This window comes from Diadema antillarum, unplaced genomic scaffold, assembly GCF_040938485.1.
Source record: "Diadema antillarum isolate AM-2024a unplaced genomic scaffold, OU_Dant_1.0 scf00000032, whole genome shotgun sequence".
NCBI classification, from domain to species: domain Eukaryota; kingdom Metazoa; phylum Echinodermata; class Echinoidea; order Diadematoida; family Diadematidae; genus Diadema; species Diadema antillarum.
The window spans coordinates 3121178-3139208 of record NW_027270921.1 but is presented as its reverse complement, the minus strand read 5'-3'; the positions used below and the strand labels follow the sequence as shown (position 1 = coordinate 3139208).

The 18031-nt window shown below is 39.1% G+C and overlaps 1 protein-coding gene across 1 annotated transcript in view; it reads right to left on the bottom strand.

The window, feature by feature from the left end:
* Positions 1 to 13080, bottom strand: part of LOC139742460 (uncharacterized) — a 36186-nt gene extending 23106 nt beyond the window's left edge. Inside the window, exons 1-11 of the mRNA XM_071653001.1 lie at positions 13011 to 13080; positions 11677 to 11870; positions 10417 to 10604; positions 8506 to 8631; positions 7531 to 7696; positions 6805 to 6930; positions 6230 to 6322; positions 5532 to 5752; positions 3800 to 3911; positions 2750 to 2871; positions 816 to 1029 (exon numbers count right to left, since the gene is read on the bottom strand). Of these exons, the coding sequence (XP_071509102.1) occupies positions 816 to 1029; positions 2750 to 2871; positions 3800 to 3911; positions 5532 to 5752; positions 6230 to 6322; positions 6805 to 6930; positions 7531 to 7696; positions 8506 to 8631; positions 10417 to 10604; positions 11677 to 11870; positions 13011 to 13080 (1632 nt within the window). The remainder of the gene's footprint in view (positions 1 to 815; positions 1030 to 2749; positions 2872 to 3799; positions 3912 to 5531; positions 5753 to 6229; positions 6323 to 6804; positions 6931 to 7530; positions 7697 to 8505; positions 8632 to 10416; positions 10605 to 11676; positions 11871 to 13010) is intronic.
* Between the last annotated feature and the right edge of the window lie 4951 nt (positions 13081 to 18031).

The following is an 18031-nucleotide window of genomic DNA, read 5'->3' as shown; positions in this document are numbered from 1 at the left end:
AAAGAACAAAAAGTCGACATCTTTACAGTTTCTACACTTTTTGCAGTTCAAACTAAATGTGACCATCACTCAAAAAAAGAACAAAACAAAGCCAAAATCTATGAGAATTCCCCATCCTTATTCCCACACTAACAGAATGTTTATGTAGTCCTGGCTACATTATGTGGATTGGACTTCATGCGTACATATACGCAAGACATACTATTAAGCATGAACAAAGCGACCTGATGATGGGCACTAATTGCATATTTTGATAATGCAATCAATAAATAGTGTCTCAGTTAGTACAGTATTTAGTTTTGTAATATCATCATGAAATGTGTTTGAAAAGGTCAGCATTTCAATCACCATTAAATTGAGGGAGACATCATGAAAATGCAAGAGCAGATTAGACTTGGAGACTTCAAGACCAACACATTTGCCAACAAATCATTTACACTTTATTTGCACTACATGCTAACAAAGTATGACACCATAAAAACAACATAATCATGTGTCTTAATACTGGATATTTTTGGTGATGCCAGCAAGTTTTTAATATCATGTAAAGGAATAAGGTTCATACCATGGATAGCATATATCTAAGAACATTCAGAGTTAGCCACTTTCAAATGTTGAAAAAACCTTCGATAAAGAAATTCCATTACGGTTTTAAATACTTTTGTGAGACAATGTCATTTAGCACCAGGAGGTATTTCCAGGCAATCTGCACTGATCGTCAGGACTCCTGAACGGAAGAAGTATCCTCCTCTCTTTGACACTATCCCAGGAGGTAATGTGGGAGGGAGGAGTTGTCATGACAACAGGACACCTACCCGAGCCCTGAGCACCTTCTGCACAATGTCCAGCATCTTGCGGGACTGGCTGAAGACCAGGCACCGGTGACCCTCGCCCCGGAGGTTGGTCAGCAGGTGGACCAGGAACTGGAGCTTGCCAGACTCCATGAGGAGCACCTGGTCATCGATGGTGTGGATGTTGGTGGCTGCACTCTCCATCTCACTGGAGAGTGGGTCACTATTCTCATCATGTCTTTCGAAGAAGAGGGAAAAAGAGGACGAAAGTACTGACAACACAAGTATCAAAGGACAAGTCCACCTCTATAGACATGTGGATTGAGAGAATGCAGCAATATTAGTAAAACACATCAGTGAGGGTTTGAGGAAAATTGGACAACCCATTCAAAACTTATGAATTTTTGAAGTTTCTAAGTCACTGCTGGATGAGAAGACTACTACAGCTTGTGATGTCACATGTGTACAAGGATATAAAGAAAACATAAAGGAAATTAAACATATTTCCACTTTTCTCGCATAATAAAAGAACGATTGACTTGCCTCTTTCACAAGGCATGGGAAATAATACTACCCTTATCCCTCACTAGGCAGAGGGGGGGGGGCCTCCGAGGCCCCCCCTCAACGTTCCGCGCGATGTATCGCTAACGCGAAAAGCTATTGCCGCGACGTTTCTTGACTTTTTTCTTTTGAGTCTCCCGCATCTTTGCACCAAATTTGCGATGTCCGGGCGCGCGGTTCCGAAGTTGCGCATAAATATGTACGTGCATGTCAGACCAAAAATTGCTCAAAAACGTGAATTCGTGTACAATTTCAATGCAAACTGTGCTTACAGGCAAATTTCATAGAAGTATGATTATTTTGGGGTTTTATTGATTAAAATCAATTAATGACATATTTTCTTGATCTGGACAATGTCGTGAACAAGTTTCATCGAAAAAACAATGAAAAACATAAAGTCGAAAAAACACAGAAATACATAAGAAATTCAAGAAACAATAAAATACTTAAGAAATTTTATCTGATGGCACAATTTTTTTCACTTATATTTGTTCAGGATGCTAAAAAGAACATTTACACAAAAATGTGCCCATTTTGAGCTTTGTTTTAAATAGTGATTTACACCAAATTGTCTGATTTCATGCATCATTATGAAAAAATTAGGATAATTTAGCATAAATGATAACTTTTTTAAATCTAACATTGTGGTACTTTAGATTACATCATAGGCAATGTGTGTGCCAATTTTCGTCGCGATCGCACGGGCGAGATCTGGAGGGGGGGCCTTCATCGTTGCTGATTAGCTGCAGTTCTATTTTGCTTCGTCTTTGGACACATTGCGCAGATCTACATGGTGGGATGACTGAAGATACTGGATAATCAAGATGGTGTCTGGTACCTAACCCGTTGGGGACAAGTCCCGAGTATACCCGGGCAAGTGTCTATGGGAAATGGGTGTTGTAGCAAAATCAGCCCATCCTCAACAGGTTAACAGTCAAGTTCTTTCAAGGTGCCCTTCAACCCTTTCTGTGTTTTGTTCACCATTTGGCATGCATACTGGAGAGTTTTCTTTGTTAATTTGCACAGATGATTGGAAAGTAATTGTCAATGAATGGAGATTGCCTCATCCTTGTAGTCCCTATTGTGTCACCATGGCTGTCCTGCTGGAATTAAGCTTCACCTGAATGGACTTGCTAATATTACACCTGGGCAGGTTTGGATGGATTACTAAATACTGAATACTGAAGAAAAGGCTTGGCAAGACAAGCTTTGTGTATTTCTTTTTTTTATGATCATTCAACTTTGGCTTCATCTGTCATCGGGAAACCAGTTTTCATTACTTTCATTACAAAATTGGCAATGTTGTTAGAGAGTAACACCAGATTTTTCTCCAGGTATGCTACAACTTTGGCTAACATCTCTCACAAGTCAAACTACAGTGGCCCAGCCTGTCTTACCCTTCTTCAGACATCTCAAGGCCCAGCTGCCTGCAGGCTCTCTTGGACAGAAGGCGTGGGTGGTCGCACAGTTTCTTCAGGATGGTCAGTTCAGCCAATGGAGAGCGTTTGGTCATAAGCAGCTGAGCAGGAAAACGGCAGCAAGACAAGTAATCAAAAACTTTCCACTTTTCAAGTTTGGTGCTAGTGTGGGGGGCATTTCATTAAGTGTTTTCTCAGATATTTTTTTCCGACAAACTGTTATAAGCTACTGAAATCCTTGCATCTGATTGACTGAAAGCAAATTTGTCTGACTTATCTGACAAATATGTCAGACAAAACACTTCATGAAATGCCCCCCCCCCCCTTGGGTTAGTGTTATCTCAACACAAGCAACAGCAATAATCTCGATTTTTTTTTTCCATCGTTCTTGCCAATTTTGTGTACCTATTGCCACTTGCTGCAAACTATATCTAAGAATGACCATCAGGACTGAAGCTTTTTCTTATCATACCTGATCACTGTTATCATCATTATCATTATTTTCAGTTTCACTCTTAGTTTCACTTTTTATTACCATCAAAATTCATGATCACCATTCAAAATGCACTCCTCAATAGCCTGTTTTTACAATGCTGTTTGCATCAATCTCAGCTACCAGACTTGTCTTTGAATGAGTTTATCTGCACTTTCTCCTGGTCCACCAAGTGTTATATCAAATGACAGAGCTCTACTAAAATGCTACATTACAGAGGCAGATGCAGGGATGTCAACCTTGTAAATGGCATTCTGAGGTAGTGGGATAAGCAGAGTTTTCTGTTTGTTTGTTTTTGTTTTGAACAGTAATTTTACTCTAACTGCAATATACGTTGTACATGCTTAGTAATACAATCTAGTTAACAATGCTCATCTTTTGTATTAAACTTGCAGATTTTTTTTTTGATTTTTTTTTTTTTTTTTTTTTTTTTTTGGGGGGGGGGGGGGGAAGAGTACAAAATAATGCAAAAAAGTAATAGTCGGAATCTCTGCAGATACTTGTGGTGTTGGAAGGCAAAGGGTGTTGTCACATACCTCTTTGACCCTGTCCAGACTGATGAAATCTTGGTAGATCTGGACCTGTGTGTCGGTCAGCGACAGCCACACGATCAAGTCATTCTTACGGGTCAAGGATGGGATGACATTCCTGTATATAGACATCAAAGTAATACATCATGTCACAATCTTTCCAGTGACACTCACAATATTGGCTGCATGCAGACATGCTGTGTTAGATTTTCCTACGACACAGTCTCAATGCATCTCCCCTCGAAGTTGAACTCTCAAATGAATTTTATTAATTTATATAACATGACCAGAGATTGGAACAAGTATAATGAGAACTTAGCTGACAATGTAACAGTATATGCACTGTTCTTGAAACAATGTGTTTGTGCCTGACAAACTGGCTTTGACTCACATCAAACATTTTGCAAGAATTTTTTTTTTTTTTTTTTTTTTGGGGGGGGGCACAACTCACAATATTGGCTGCATGCAGATATACTGTGTTAGTTTTCATCAGACATTATCTCAATGTATCTCCCCCTGATGGTAGCTTCTAAATGAAATTACATGTTGCATAGGTTGACTACAGATTGATATACAATAAAAAATAATGAGGCTTAGCTGAAAAAAGTAACATAATATGTTCTTGAAGCACTTTGAAGCAATACATGTGTGCAGGACAAACTATCTTGAGCTCAAATCAAACATTCAAGATATGAAGAAATTTCAGATATATGTTAAAAAAAGGAAAAAGCAAGGGGACAACATCCACATAGTCACTGTCATTCAGATATATTCCGGAGAAACCCATGACATCATCTGCATGAAAAACTATCTTTGCTGAAATAAAAACAAATGAGGTAGAAGACAGACACAAGGGTAACTTGGTCCATGTGCATGGTTTCAAAATAATGCAAGCGGAGTAAAGCTCTTGGACTTGAGCAAACCATACGAGTAATATAACGACTACTAAAGACACCATTCCACAGACAAGAGACCATTGAGCAACCAGTGAAAGATGGAAAATAGATAAGATCTCTAAGCAGTCTCCACAGGACCAGAGAGAGAGAGAAAAAAAACAAACATGTCTATGTGGAATTGCTCCAGAGATCTCTGAATGATCTTTGAGGGACCAAGGGGTCAATTTTCAGCAAATTTAAGTGAGACCTCTGAGCAACCATGGTAATCTTTGAGCATTTGTTGAGAGACCTACTAGACTATTAGAGATCACTCAGAGCTCATCTGACAGACCAACAGAGATCTCTGAAAGACCAACTGAGATCTCTGAGAGACTGACCAAGAGACTGACCAAGATCTATGTGAGACCTCTGAAGAACCGTGATCTTAGAAAGACCAGTTGCAACCAACAGGAGTTCATGACAATTTATTGAGATACCTTGAGAGATCATTAAAAGACTAATGAGACTGTTCAGTGATTGTGAGAGATTGCTGAAAGACCACTGAAAGATGGCTTCCCTCAGAAATCACTGCGAGGCTATTTCAAACCAGTTCAAAATTTACTGGAGACCACGGAGACCAGAGTTCACTGATAGATAGTTGAGAGATCAAATAAGACCTTGAACAGCATTGCAAGTTCACTAATAGATTTTTAACAGATCTATCATTTTTATTCTTTTTATTTTATTTATTATTATTATTTCTTTTATTTATTTATTATTATTATTTTTTTTTTTTTATTTTATTTTTTTTTTTTTTGGGGGGGGGGGGTATCTCTTGTTGGTATTTCAAATGTGACACTCACTGTGGGGACAATGATCTGCCATCTCTGGTGGAGCCACTCCTGACACTGTCCATCTCATCATTGTCATCCGCCCTCTCCGCTCCCCGTTCCTCATCCCCCTTGTTCTCCAGGACGTCTGCCTTGGTCCTCCGCAGGAAGTACGGCGCTATCAGGAGCCGGAGGCTCTCCGCCATCTCGTTGCCTAGCAACTTCTCACTAGCAGTGGCATCTTTCTCCCTGGCCTGGGGAAGTGAGATGTCAGGCGCATAATACCATCAAGCACTTGCTTATATTTATTGCTATTATCAGCCACAGAGAGGAAGTCAGCTTCACTGAACCCATTTGGTATGAGCTCTACAGATTATCTTCTATTCAATCATTCAATTCATGGCATTCTACTGTGTGGGAAAAAAAATATTGTTTGTACAATTGCAACAGATTGAATGGGAGATTCTACACAGAATAGTTTTCTTTCAAAAAAATGCAAATATAACTGAACAGCAGGTTTACAATCTGCCACACTGTCTGCAGTTTGCTTATATATTTTCAACCTCGCAAAGAATAACAAAGGAAAAAACCCCGAGATCATATGGACTAAAAATGAAATAACTTACTAGCAGTACATCCATATACTCATTAATATTAATCATTCATAAACATCGGCATTGAGTGCCAAACAAAGAATGTCAGAGGTGTAAAGAGTTGCTCAGTTCTCTCACCCGTGTGATGGGGTTGTCATACTCAGCCTTGAATGTCTGCTGTGTGCCAAGTAGGGTACCATGGGTCACAAAGTTGAAGAGAGACCACAGCTCCTGGAAAACAAGGAAATAAAGCAAGGAAAAACACACACCATTTCAAAGACTACCCTTTCTGGTGTCATTGCAAGCTCTCAATCTTTTGTTTCAATTGTTTTCCAGTATATTACAAACAATTCCTTTTTCTGATGAGGAGAGTAACTTGTCAAAAAATAAATGCCAACTTGATGAGTCTCTTGCCCCTCCTGCGACCACTAGTCCCTTCTCCCTGGAAAAAAAAAAACACAAGAATGACAATGATAAAGACATAAATATAACTAATGTTGTTGTGTAAGGAGAACTTAAAAAACAACGGACACAACTGAAAAAATGTGACTATCCTTAGTAATTCATGTATACCTTGGTCAACATGAATGGGGATGTTGCTGAAAATATCAGAAGACTGTCCAAAATGTTGAGAACTCCCAGTACTTAACATCTCTTGCCACAATTTCCAAGATACATTTATGAAATTTGTGTGACCTTTGACACCAACTGACCTTGAGATTGTTCTGGATGGGTGTGCCAGTGAGGATGAACCTGTGGGTGGCGGAGATGGCATGGACGGCCTTGGTCGTCTTGTTGGGATTCTTGATCTTGTGTCCCTCATCCAAGATTACATAATCCTACATGAGACGAAAGTGGATATGATGTCATTGTTGTCCTTCATTCCTCGATCATTTTCTTTTTATCGAGTGAGGAAATTTTGGAAATAACAGAAGTACATCTTTTGCACTATTGGCTTTAGTGTATGACAGCTATTACAGCATCAAATGAAAGTGAGAGCATGGGACATATAAAGATAAAAGATTTACCAGGGAGTGTGTGTTTTGTTCTTGGGTTTTAATAAACAAAATCTGTATAATTTCTGTTGGCTGAACATTGTGCTGTCATATTATTACTCTATGAAAGGTAATGACAAATGCAAGCCTCACAGGATTCACAATACAAAACTGTCTTCATCAAACAGAGGATGGCAAAGATAAAAACACTTTCTATGTGCCTTGCTTCAAGCTTATCACAATTTGATGGCAATCCAAATGTCACATGAGCACAAGTAGTTTGGTTTATGCACATAAGTTCTGTTTAACAAGACTAGGCAGGATACTCCCCTCTCATCAATACATAACTCTGCCCCATGGCACCTGCCGAATCTTAACAATGTGTACATCAAAATGATACTAGTCTTCTTTCAAGACTAGACAAAGATAGCAGCCACCTCTCACCCATACAAACTCTGCCCCGTGGTGGTGGTTGATCTGCTCCCAGCACGTCATGACCAGGCCGTAGCTGACCATCAGGACCCCACCCCTTCGTTGCACTCTCTCCAGCAGCCTCTCCCGCTCCTTCTTGCTGGCACCATGGAAAGCGTACACACCGATGCCTGGGGCCCTGTCACAAGGGTGAGATGGGACAGTCAATCCCACTTATTTCGATCAATATATCCTGGCCATTAATCCCATCTAAAGTCATCACCTAGCCTCCAGCTTCCAAATAAGCACAAGTAACCCCTCTTCATAATTGTCTTAATATGAATATGCCATATCCCGAGAGGGAACAGTATGAGAAGCATTTTTCCTGGGGAGCACAGATCATTGATTGGGTTTTCTGTCTGAAAGTGGAAGTGGGGTGACATACAAAGAGATAGTAGCAGTGGTGGGAAGACAGTTATAATACCCACCAAACTTGAACCACATATCAAATATTACAATAAGATAGATTTGAAATTCAGGCAAACATTTTCAAATTTGACTGAAACTAGTCTTTTCATCAAGTAACAGGATTGCAGACAATTAAGGGATTGGCAAATGAGAAATAGGACCTACAAAATTTTAATGAAAAATCCAATACAAATTCTAATGTCAAATAGTACTCTAATACATTTCTGAAACTGCTACATCATAAGTTGCAGTTGATCAAAAATCAAGAAAAGAATGTGTTATCTGGTATGGCAATTATTATTGCTGTCTCTGTTTATTATCATTTCAACATTCAAGCAGCAGCTATTTCTTGATGTGTGCAAAAGGAAGCACCCACTCTTGACCTATGATGAAGCATGTGCAGGAATAATACATTTATTGAATATGAAAAAGAAACAGCTTTCCCATCTACAAATGGCACAGGACAAAAAAAAAAATTGTAATTATTATTGCATTCAACATGTTCTACGAGAAAAGAAAAACTACAAGGTGAAAAATTACCAATTCTGGAATTCTCGTTGCCAGTTGATGACTAGAGCTACTGGTACCACAATGAGAACACTGCTCACTTGCTCCATATCAAACAGACCACTCAGGAAGGCAACAACCTGGACAGTTTTTCCCAGGCTGTACAAATATAAAATGCAGAACAGCGCACTCTCATTGTAATGAACATGGTTATAAGTTAACAAAATTTTGTTACAATGATGGGAGGAATTCAGGTCTCAAAATTTTATCTGTGAATCTTTATATACTTTATTTGTTCAGCTATAATGAAATTTTGATATACCGGTAACGCAAGAAAACATTCGGCCCATGGATTTTGTTACAATGCATAACAGGAGTAGCATGTACCATGGAGATACAATTCTGATGTTTTGGTGACATTCTACTTTCTTTCTTTTTGTCATTGGAAAGTTATAATTAACTTATTCTGCTGGAATGTCAAGGATTTATCAATATGTGAATTACTGGCACAAACATACAACCAATGATAACAACACAAAAATGTAAACAATTAAGCCAGTGTTTCAGTGCTATTGTCGTTGAAAATTGTGAGTGTTGAGTGTCGAAAGTACCAATAGTTGAATCTGTGGAAGAGGTACAGTATCATACCTGGATATTCGATACTTATCCTCAGCATCAATATCCCAGCCTCTTTTCAAGTTTACTATAATGTAGAGTTTTGGCTTGTTTGGGCACGTATGTTTTTGATTTTTTTTTTTTTTTTTTTTGCTGGTTCAAATGATTCCCTAATAAGTAGACAATATAAGTTGTGTGCATAAAGTTCTATTATTTTGATAATCATCATTACAACAGGGAAGTTTGCTTTCATTTGAAGAGATTGCAGGTCAGCTAGCCCCGGAGACCCGCCGCTCTGCGGCGGGGTCCTGGCGGCTACCCCGCAGTTCTGTTCAAGTGAGAATCACGATCAACTCCCTATTGCCACATATACGGCAACTTCACAAATAAACCATGGCTAAATGTCCATCATAAACACAGTGACACTATAAAATGAAATATACACTACCCCATTGCCTTGGTCCTTCTCACCAATTTATCTGGAAACTGCATAATTTTCCACATTTTTTAGGAGTAGGCGGTCTGCCCTAGTGGAGAGCTTTGCTGCTATTTTGAACGTGTATATCCATCAGTACGCATCTACGCATGCGTAAACAATGACGTCGACGTTACGGACGCAAAAGGATATGAATAATGCATCATCGCACGGTGAATATGCATCAGCATTGTAGCGAGTACTAGTAATACAGCTGTCAATGCACTGCACTGAATGCATTGTGTGCGCATGTGCAAGTGATTGTGAGTTTTAGTGAGCATCGGTGAGCTGAAGATATTTGCCTTATAAGACAGCATTTTCTGCATCATAAGCAATGAAATGCATCAAACAGTCGCCGATATGAATCATTTAGGTTTAGTCGACCCATGTAAGTATTCCCAGTAGTTTTTGTTGAAAAATTAAGGAAATACAGCGCCGGAACGGCACCCGTTTGGTACAACATTAAAATACCGATGCCAAAACGGCGCAGCCCCAACACTGTACGTTGTACGTTGGGGCTGCTGGTCGCAGTTACAGGTCAGCCAACAATTACATACACATCAAGCTTTGGGAGATATCCAAGTGTTACATGCGTCTCAGAGAACAAAACTAGATCACAAATCTGGCAAGCTGCTATATTTCCTTGTCAGAACATGGTGGAAAAAAAAAAGAAAAAACCCTTCATGTTCTCTCTGACACAATCAGATAGACTTGGGTGGCTCTGAGATTGCATACTTTGTAGTCAATGATGAAAGCTGCTGACAGAGATACTGTGATTGAGATTTTCCCGAAATAAAAATTTGAAACAAAGAATAATCCTAAAGTCTCTCCTCAGGACGCTTTCTCAAACTCACCCCATGTCGTCACCCAGTATGCCTCCCTTCTGCTTGCGGTGGAGTCTCCAGAACCAGAGCAGGGAGTCTCTTTGGTAGTCGTAGAGCTTGTCGTAGAGGTCCTTGTAGACGTAGAACCCCTTGCCCACGTGAACCATGTTATCATCCTCTTCCTCATCGTCCTCAGACCCATTCTCAGCCAGGTAGGCCTTGGCAGAAGATGAAAAGATTGCATGGCTCACTTTGAGGCTAGTTTATCTCTAATTCTGGGGCCAAATCTCGGTGATTTTTTATTACTGCTCATCCACTTAACGTTTGTCTGCACTCAATCAATCTATAATTTTAAAGGACAAGTTCACCTTCATAAACATAAGGATTGAGAGAATGTAGCAATATCAGTAGACCACATCATTGAAAGTTTGAGGAAAATCGGACAATCCGTTCAAAAGTTATGAATTTTTGAAGTTTTTGTGCAGTAACCGCTGGATGAGAAGACTACTGCAGTCTGTGAATAACTTAGATGTCACATGCGTACAACAATATAAGGAAAATATAAAGAGAATTTCACAAAATGTCATGTTTTGAAAAAAGTACACATTCCCCCGACTCGTTACCGACAAATGTTATGGGTAATATTATTCCCCCTGCCTTTAGGAAGAGGCAAGTCAAGTGCTCTTTTATTGTGCGAAAAAAGTGAAAATATGTTGAATTTTCTTTACATTTTCTTTATACTGTTGTACGCATATGACTCACAAGCTGTAGTAGTCTCCTCATCCAGCGGTTCCAACACAAAAATTGTAAAAATTCATAACTTTTGCATCGATTGTCCAATTTTTCTCAAACTTTCACTGATGTGTTATACTAATATTGCTGCATTCTCTCAATCCTTATGTTTATGAAGGTGAACTTGTCCTTTAATCACGAAGAAAACATAATACAGGAATATATGCAACTTCCATTATAAGAGAGTCCTCGGGACTGGCACTTTTCTTTCATTGTATTTTAATTTCGTTATAGCCAAAGAGATAAAGTAATAAAGATATATGGATCATTTTGGGATCTGAGTTTTCACTTCATTGTAACAAAATTTGCTATAACTGTATTCATTATAATGGGAATGCACCGTAGTATCCACTGGACCACATGTTGATAACCATTGCACACTGAAGTGCACGTAATTGTAAGTAATGAACTCCCATTCTTAAACAGAATGGACCAGCCTAAGCAGTAAATGATATCAAGAACAGACACAAATTTCTGGCAGAAAATTGCAGCACCCACCTCCAGTTTTGCTATCCTCTTCTGAACCTTCTCAGTTGGCTGAATCTTGGCAGCCTGCTGAAGAATCTCCAGAGCAGCCCTGGGATGGCCCTCTTCCACTGCTTTCCGGGCCTTCTTCATCAAGACGGCCACCCTGGCCTGGTCCTCCTCTGAGCCCTGTCCAGAACGACTGCTACAATTCTCATGTTGGATTTCTTGTGACAACAGAAGAGATGAAAGCAAAAGAGTGTAAGTTTCAGTGCTAGGTGAGTACTGTGCTGGAGATTGGCTGAATTCTTAATGGCTGAATGAGCACATTTATCAGTTTATTTGCAGAATTGGAATGAAATTACTAAAGGTTCAGGGAACTGCGTAAGTTACATCATTATAATAAAATTTGTGGCAAATTTGTCTTTGAAAACTTGCTTATTAACACGAAGAAATTAGATCTCTGAAGAGAGGCTTGAGAGCATTACTTTGTCAAACTGCCATTTCTGTAAACATGGTAACATGTCTTCTTCTATTTTATCAGGACTATGAAATCTTGAATACCAATAGACAACAATTCTGTAAATGTTTGGAAAACAATACTTATGGCATAATTATAGTAATGCATCTTCCTCTGAATCTTGAGCTGAAATTTGAAGCAATAACTTTACATAGATTTCATCCCTGCTCTGAAAAGCTCTTCATAACATGACTTCATTTATCCCCATTTCAGGCAGGAATTCTGACCTGTCTTGGCAAAGGATACCCTTGGAAATTTGAATCATTTCATATTTCAAAACAAGTTCTGACACCAGATTTTTGACATAGAGTATTTGGAATATGAAAACTTGATTTTAAACAAATCAAAAATTTTCTATTTTCTCCAAAATCACTTGACTTTGAAATTTCTAAGGATTTGCATCTGTGATGAGTGGTGACACTTAACTGACAGATCACAAATAATACCCACTGTACTGAATCCCATGTGCATTGTCATTCTACCAAAGTGAGAGCAAGAGAGAGAGAGGGAGAGAGAGAGAGAGAGAGCATGTGTGTGTGTCTTCCTCTATATCTCACTATGGCAGGACCATAATTATTATTTATACAGATAAATCAAAATTTTTCGTCTCTTCTTTGTAGATTGAAAGGTCTTTGGGCACCATGGCATGGTGGGACTACAGAACTGTACTTAGATGAACAAAATGATGTCTCATTTTTATTGTTGTAAATATAAGCACACAAACATATAAACATACTTTGTGCCCAATAAATCTGAAAATGAAGGAAAACATCTGTGTATGGGACTAGCTTTTAAAGCTTCTGGATCATGTTAGGCATCAAAAAATGTCCACGAACCATAGATCTACCTTTCAAGGGTTGTTTGTGTTCTCCAGTGAGAGAGATTCCCTCGAAGTTCTTCTCTAGGTCAACGTCCATGATTTGCTCACAAATCTTAAACCCTTGTTCACTGGTTACTCTGCAGGTAGAGATATCATAAGAAGTGTTGCACAGCATGATCCTTCAAAGACGTCAATCTTTGAACTTTTTAATATATTTTACACATGAGTCCTCTTTCTGTTCACCCACTGCATGTTGATTGAGCTGGTAAACGGGAAACTGTTAACATTCCATTAGGAAATATTTACAACTTGCAGGTCATACATAGATCTAGAATTTGATGTCAATGCATATTGAATACAGAGATGTGCACTTTCAAAACAAAGATGTTCTATGAATAAAATCGATGCAACCATCAGTGACGGTTTGTCAAACCAAGGTCGAAATATGTCTCTTTGGGTTTTCTGTGGAAGTGAAATTCCTAAACTCGAACCGAGTGCAGGTCAACTTGAACCTTGAAAAGATAATCCCTGCAGCAGCTCGTAGAAAGCGACACTGGGATTCTGTATTAGCTTTCTATGAGCTGCTTTAGAAAATATGTAATTGATATATTCACACAAATGAAGTACAATATGTAGAACTCTACTGTACCTAAACCATCCCATAAGATTGTGGAAAAAGACACATCAATGGCAACGCAAGAAGTGCTTTCCTGCATTCATTCAAGAATAGTAATCATCAACTATATATACACAGCCCAGTTGCTGTAAAAATGCGACAGGGCTGTACCAGGATGGTGCACAACAACAAAGCGAACACGAAGTGAACATGTCGATCGCGTTGAGTTTTGATACTTGACATCATTTTTGTCCCCCCAAACTCATTAAAGACAATCTTCATTAATTAGACTTCATGTCTATGTTACCGATATTGACATACACAATTCACAACTTACCGAAAACGAAGATTATTGATTGTATTGATATGCAGCGTGTGCGAATGGTAGGACATATCATCTTTTACTGACGCCCATTTTGAATAATCGGGAGTTCACGCGATCAAAGCTGCTGAAAGTGCCGCTCCGATCGCGTGAACTCCCAGAGTCCCAATTATTACAACAAATTGGCATTAGAATAGCTGGCCATGCACGCACGGCCCAACCAATTTTGTAAATTGAATTTGTAATTTATTTTTTTTTAACACACTCAACGCACATTGACGCATGTCACTGTGACTTCGGGACTTAGAATCTACAGTGACTAACATGTTAGAGTCTTTGCATTACAGATAGTAGATATCTAGTAATTAGATCCTCTAGATCTAGAACAAGTAGGTCCTCTAACGTTACAGAAACTTTAACCGTTAACGTTAATTGTTAGGTTAGGCAGGCCCAGCCCAGCCCAGCCAGCCAGGCCAGGCTAGAAATACTAACGTTAGAAGAGAATGTGGCATTTATGGATCTTTAAACCAATCTATGAATTGAACACACAGCCACATCCATTGGTAAACGACCTGCGTTTTCTTGGGAAAATATCTAATTCTAGCGCGTTATCCTTCAACACCTGGGTTTTGGGCGTCTTCATACCCACGAAACGATAATGATATTATAACGGTCCCATATGTATGATTCCGTGTTAGTTAAGACACTCGAGGCCGCCTTCGCAATTCGCAGCCGAAGCCAAACATGCAAATAAAACGTCTGAATCAATCCATAAAGGTAACTGATAACCAACTTGCTTTTAATGCAGTAAAACCACAACAGAATATCTATCTATACTACTAGTAAGTGACGAACTTCATAACGGTAAAGCTTACGTGTGCACATTTCGTAACTTGGATCTGGTGGATGCACAGTGCGATATTCACTGTGTGAGATTTTTAAATTATCCGCTCTCTAGCTCTCGATGTGTGACGTATGGGGGAATTTTGAAATCAACAGAGGGCGCACTGATTTTGGACGAATTCACATTCACAATCAATCGCGACTTTTCTGGATGTGCAGAGATGAGGAAGCGGATGTACATTTTGCTTTTTATCGCTTTCTTTCTCTTAGTCATTCTTCTCTTAAAGTGTTAATATCATTTGTAATGTCATTATCACTGTTACATGAATAATAATAATAACAATGATGATGATAATAATAATAATAATAATAATAATAATAATAATAATAATAATAATAATAATAACAATAACAATCGGAAGACAAGAAAGATGCTCTCGATCTACAAAACCCACCAAATGAGTGCTGATGTCGACAGGTTGTACCTGCCAAGGAAAGAAGGAGGCCGAGGGCTCGTGAGTGCGTCAGATTGCGTTGAAATGGAGCAAATCAGCCTCAACAATTACATAAACAACAGTGAGGAAAAACTCCTTCGAGCCGTTCTGGTTGAAAGTGGAAATAATGTAAACGCCATTGATCCACTTACTTTCAAAAGCCAGAAACGAACAGAAAGATCTGCAAAGTGGAGAGAAAAGCAGCTGCACGGGCAGTTTTGCAGAGAGACGGAGAACATCAGCAGTAATGACATATGGTTATGGCTGAAGAAAGGAGAACTGAAGAAGGAGACAGAAGGACTGATCATCGCTGCCCAAGAGCAAGCACTGTCAACCAATGCTCTGAAAGCCAAGATACAGAAGAGAGATGTGGATGCCACATGCAGGATATGCCGAGAAAGAGACGAGACAGTGCAACATATCGTATGTGGCTGTAGTAAATTGGCGCAAAAGGAGTACAAAAGACGACATGACAAACTGGCACAAGTCCTTCACTGGGAGCTTTGCAGAAAACATGAAATACCATGTGAGAGCAAATGGTATATGCACGAACCACAGAAAGTTTCTGAAAATGATCAAGTTAAAATCCTGTGGGATTTCGATGTTCAAACTGACAATGTCATCCAGCACAGGCGCCCGGATATCATCGTCGTAGAAAGGGCTCGACAGATGTGCACAATCGTCGATGTCGCGGTACCGGGAGACAGCAGAGTAGCCGAGAAGGAGAAGGAAAAGATAGAGAAGTACCAAGACCTTGCCAGAGAGCTTCGCCGCCTGTGGAATATGAGAACGAAGGTGATCCCTATTGTCGTTGGAGCACTCGGAACAACGCCAAAGCAGCTGCGACGGCACTTGGACGATGTTGGTGTGCCAAATCGAGTGCAAACGCTCCAAAAAGCAGCATTGCTGGGGACGGCACGAATCCTGAGAAAAGTACTGGAAGTCTAAGGTTCCAGGATGGAACTTGACGTGATATTAATCTCCAAGAGATATCTTGTGAAGATAGAGATAACAATAACAATAATGATAATGATAATGACAATAATAATAATAATAATAATAATAATAATAATAATAATGATAATAATAATAATAATTAGTAGTAGTAGTAGTAGTAGTAGTAGTAATAGTAGTAGAAGTAGTAGCAGTAGTAGTAGTAGTAATAGTAGCAAGGAGGAACTAGGCTCGCCATGTACCTCCTTGGAAGTAGTATCATCATTATTGTCATTCTATATAATCATGATATTGGATCATATTTCTCTTCTCAGATTAAAATGTAAAAGGCTTTATTTTCGCTTTCTTTCTTTCGACTTTTTTTTAAAACATGCATATTCATGTTGATAAAGTCTAATATTCATTTATTTGTGAAAAAAAAACATAGGATGATTTTGAAAAGTTATAAAAAAAAATAATGTAATATTTCTGGGGTGAGAGTTTCTTGAGGGGACTGAGTGTCCAAATTTTGGACTACTAGTTTAATGCCTAATGATCAGGAGCCGCGGAACGATCTTCAGGTGGGAGAGGGGCTGCGAGACCGGGGAGGGGGTGCTTCAAAGTCAAGAGCCCCCCCCCCTCCCCCCCCCCCCCCCGACAAGGAAGAATCAAAAGGAACCAAAAACCTTTTTGAATTCTGTTGTGATTTTTCCACGATTTTTTGCGTTTTTTTAACGAGCCGAAACTGTGTACGTGTGTGTGTGGGGGGGGGGGGGGGGGGAACTGCAGCCCCCGCTCCGCCCCTCATTGCCTCTGTTCCTGATGGTACAAACTATTTTGATATGATAATTTTAGGCGTGATTCTATGGAAGAGTGTGAAAATTCGGCGATGGGTTACATGGCGCTCAAGAGATATGATAGAATTAAGACATCAATTACGACAACATATGATAACATTATTTTCTCACACATTTTCCATAATTATCACAAACAATGAATTGTCCTTTAACTAGTCGTTTCACAGTCCATCAAGCCTTTTAGATTATTTTCTGTGATTCTATTGTTTCACGATTTCGCTGAGGAACCGTTTCCATTATAATCTACTGATATTATAGAACATGGGGTAATCAATAGCCAATAGCAATCTGCGTCTTTTTTTTCAAAACTGTGCCTCTCGCTTGCATTACTTGTACATAATTTGTATGTCATGCGTCTTATTGTATTGGGTCTTACCATTCTCCTAACAGGTGCTCTACAAGAGATATACATTACATGTGGTATTAAGTAGCCTCTGTTGAAGTTCAACCAAATCTCTCTCTTTATTTTGAAATCCTTTCCTCCCTCCCCCCCCCATCTCTCACATATATACACACAGACACGCTCACCCTTACTGACTCACCTTACAGTACTACTCTCTTTTGAAACTCTTTCTTTCCTTATTTTCTTCTTTCTCCACTCTCCTTATTTTCTTGTCATATCTCAGATACACGAGTACAACGAAACGCGTATACATATGTATAGAGGGATGGTACAGTATTGGTGAAGATGAGAATTGTGCTTTTAACGTTTTACAAGATACCAAGAAAACACTTATGAAATAGTACAGAGCATACCATTTTAAGAGGAATTCAAAGTTTATTTGATGAAAATCAGGTTTGAAATGACTGAAGGCGTCCAAAAACAAAGTAAAACACAGCGATCGTAATAAAAGTTGGGTCCCACACTTTATTAGAATCGCTCTGTTTTGGATATATCAGCCATTTCAAAACCAATTTTCATCATATAAACGTTGAATTCCTCATGGAATTACATGTTCTTTCATATTTCATAAGAGGTTTCT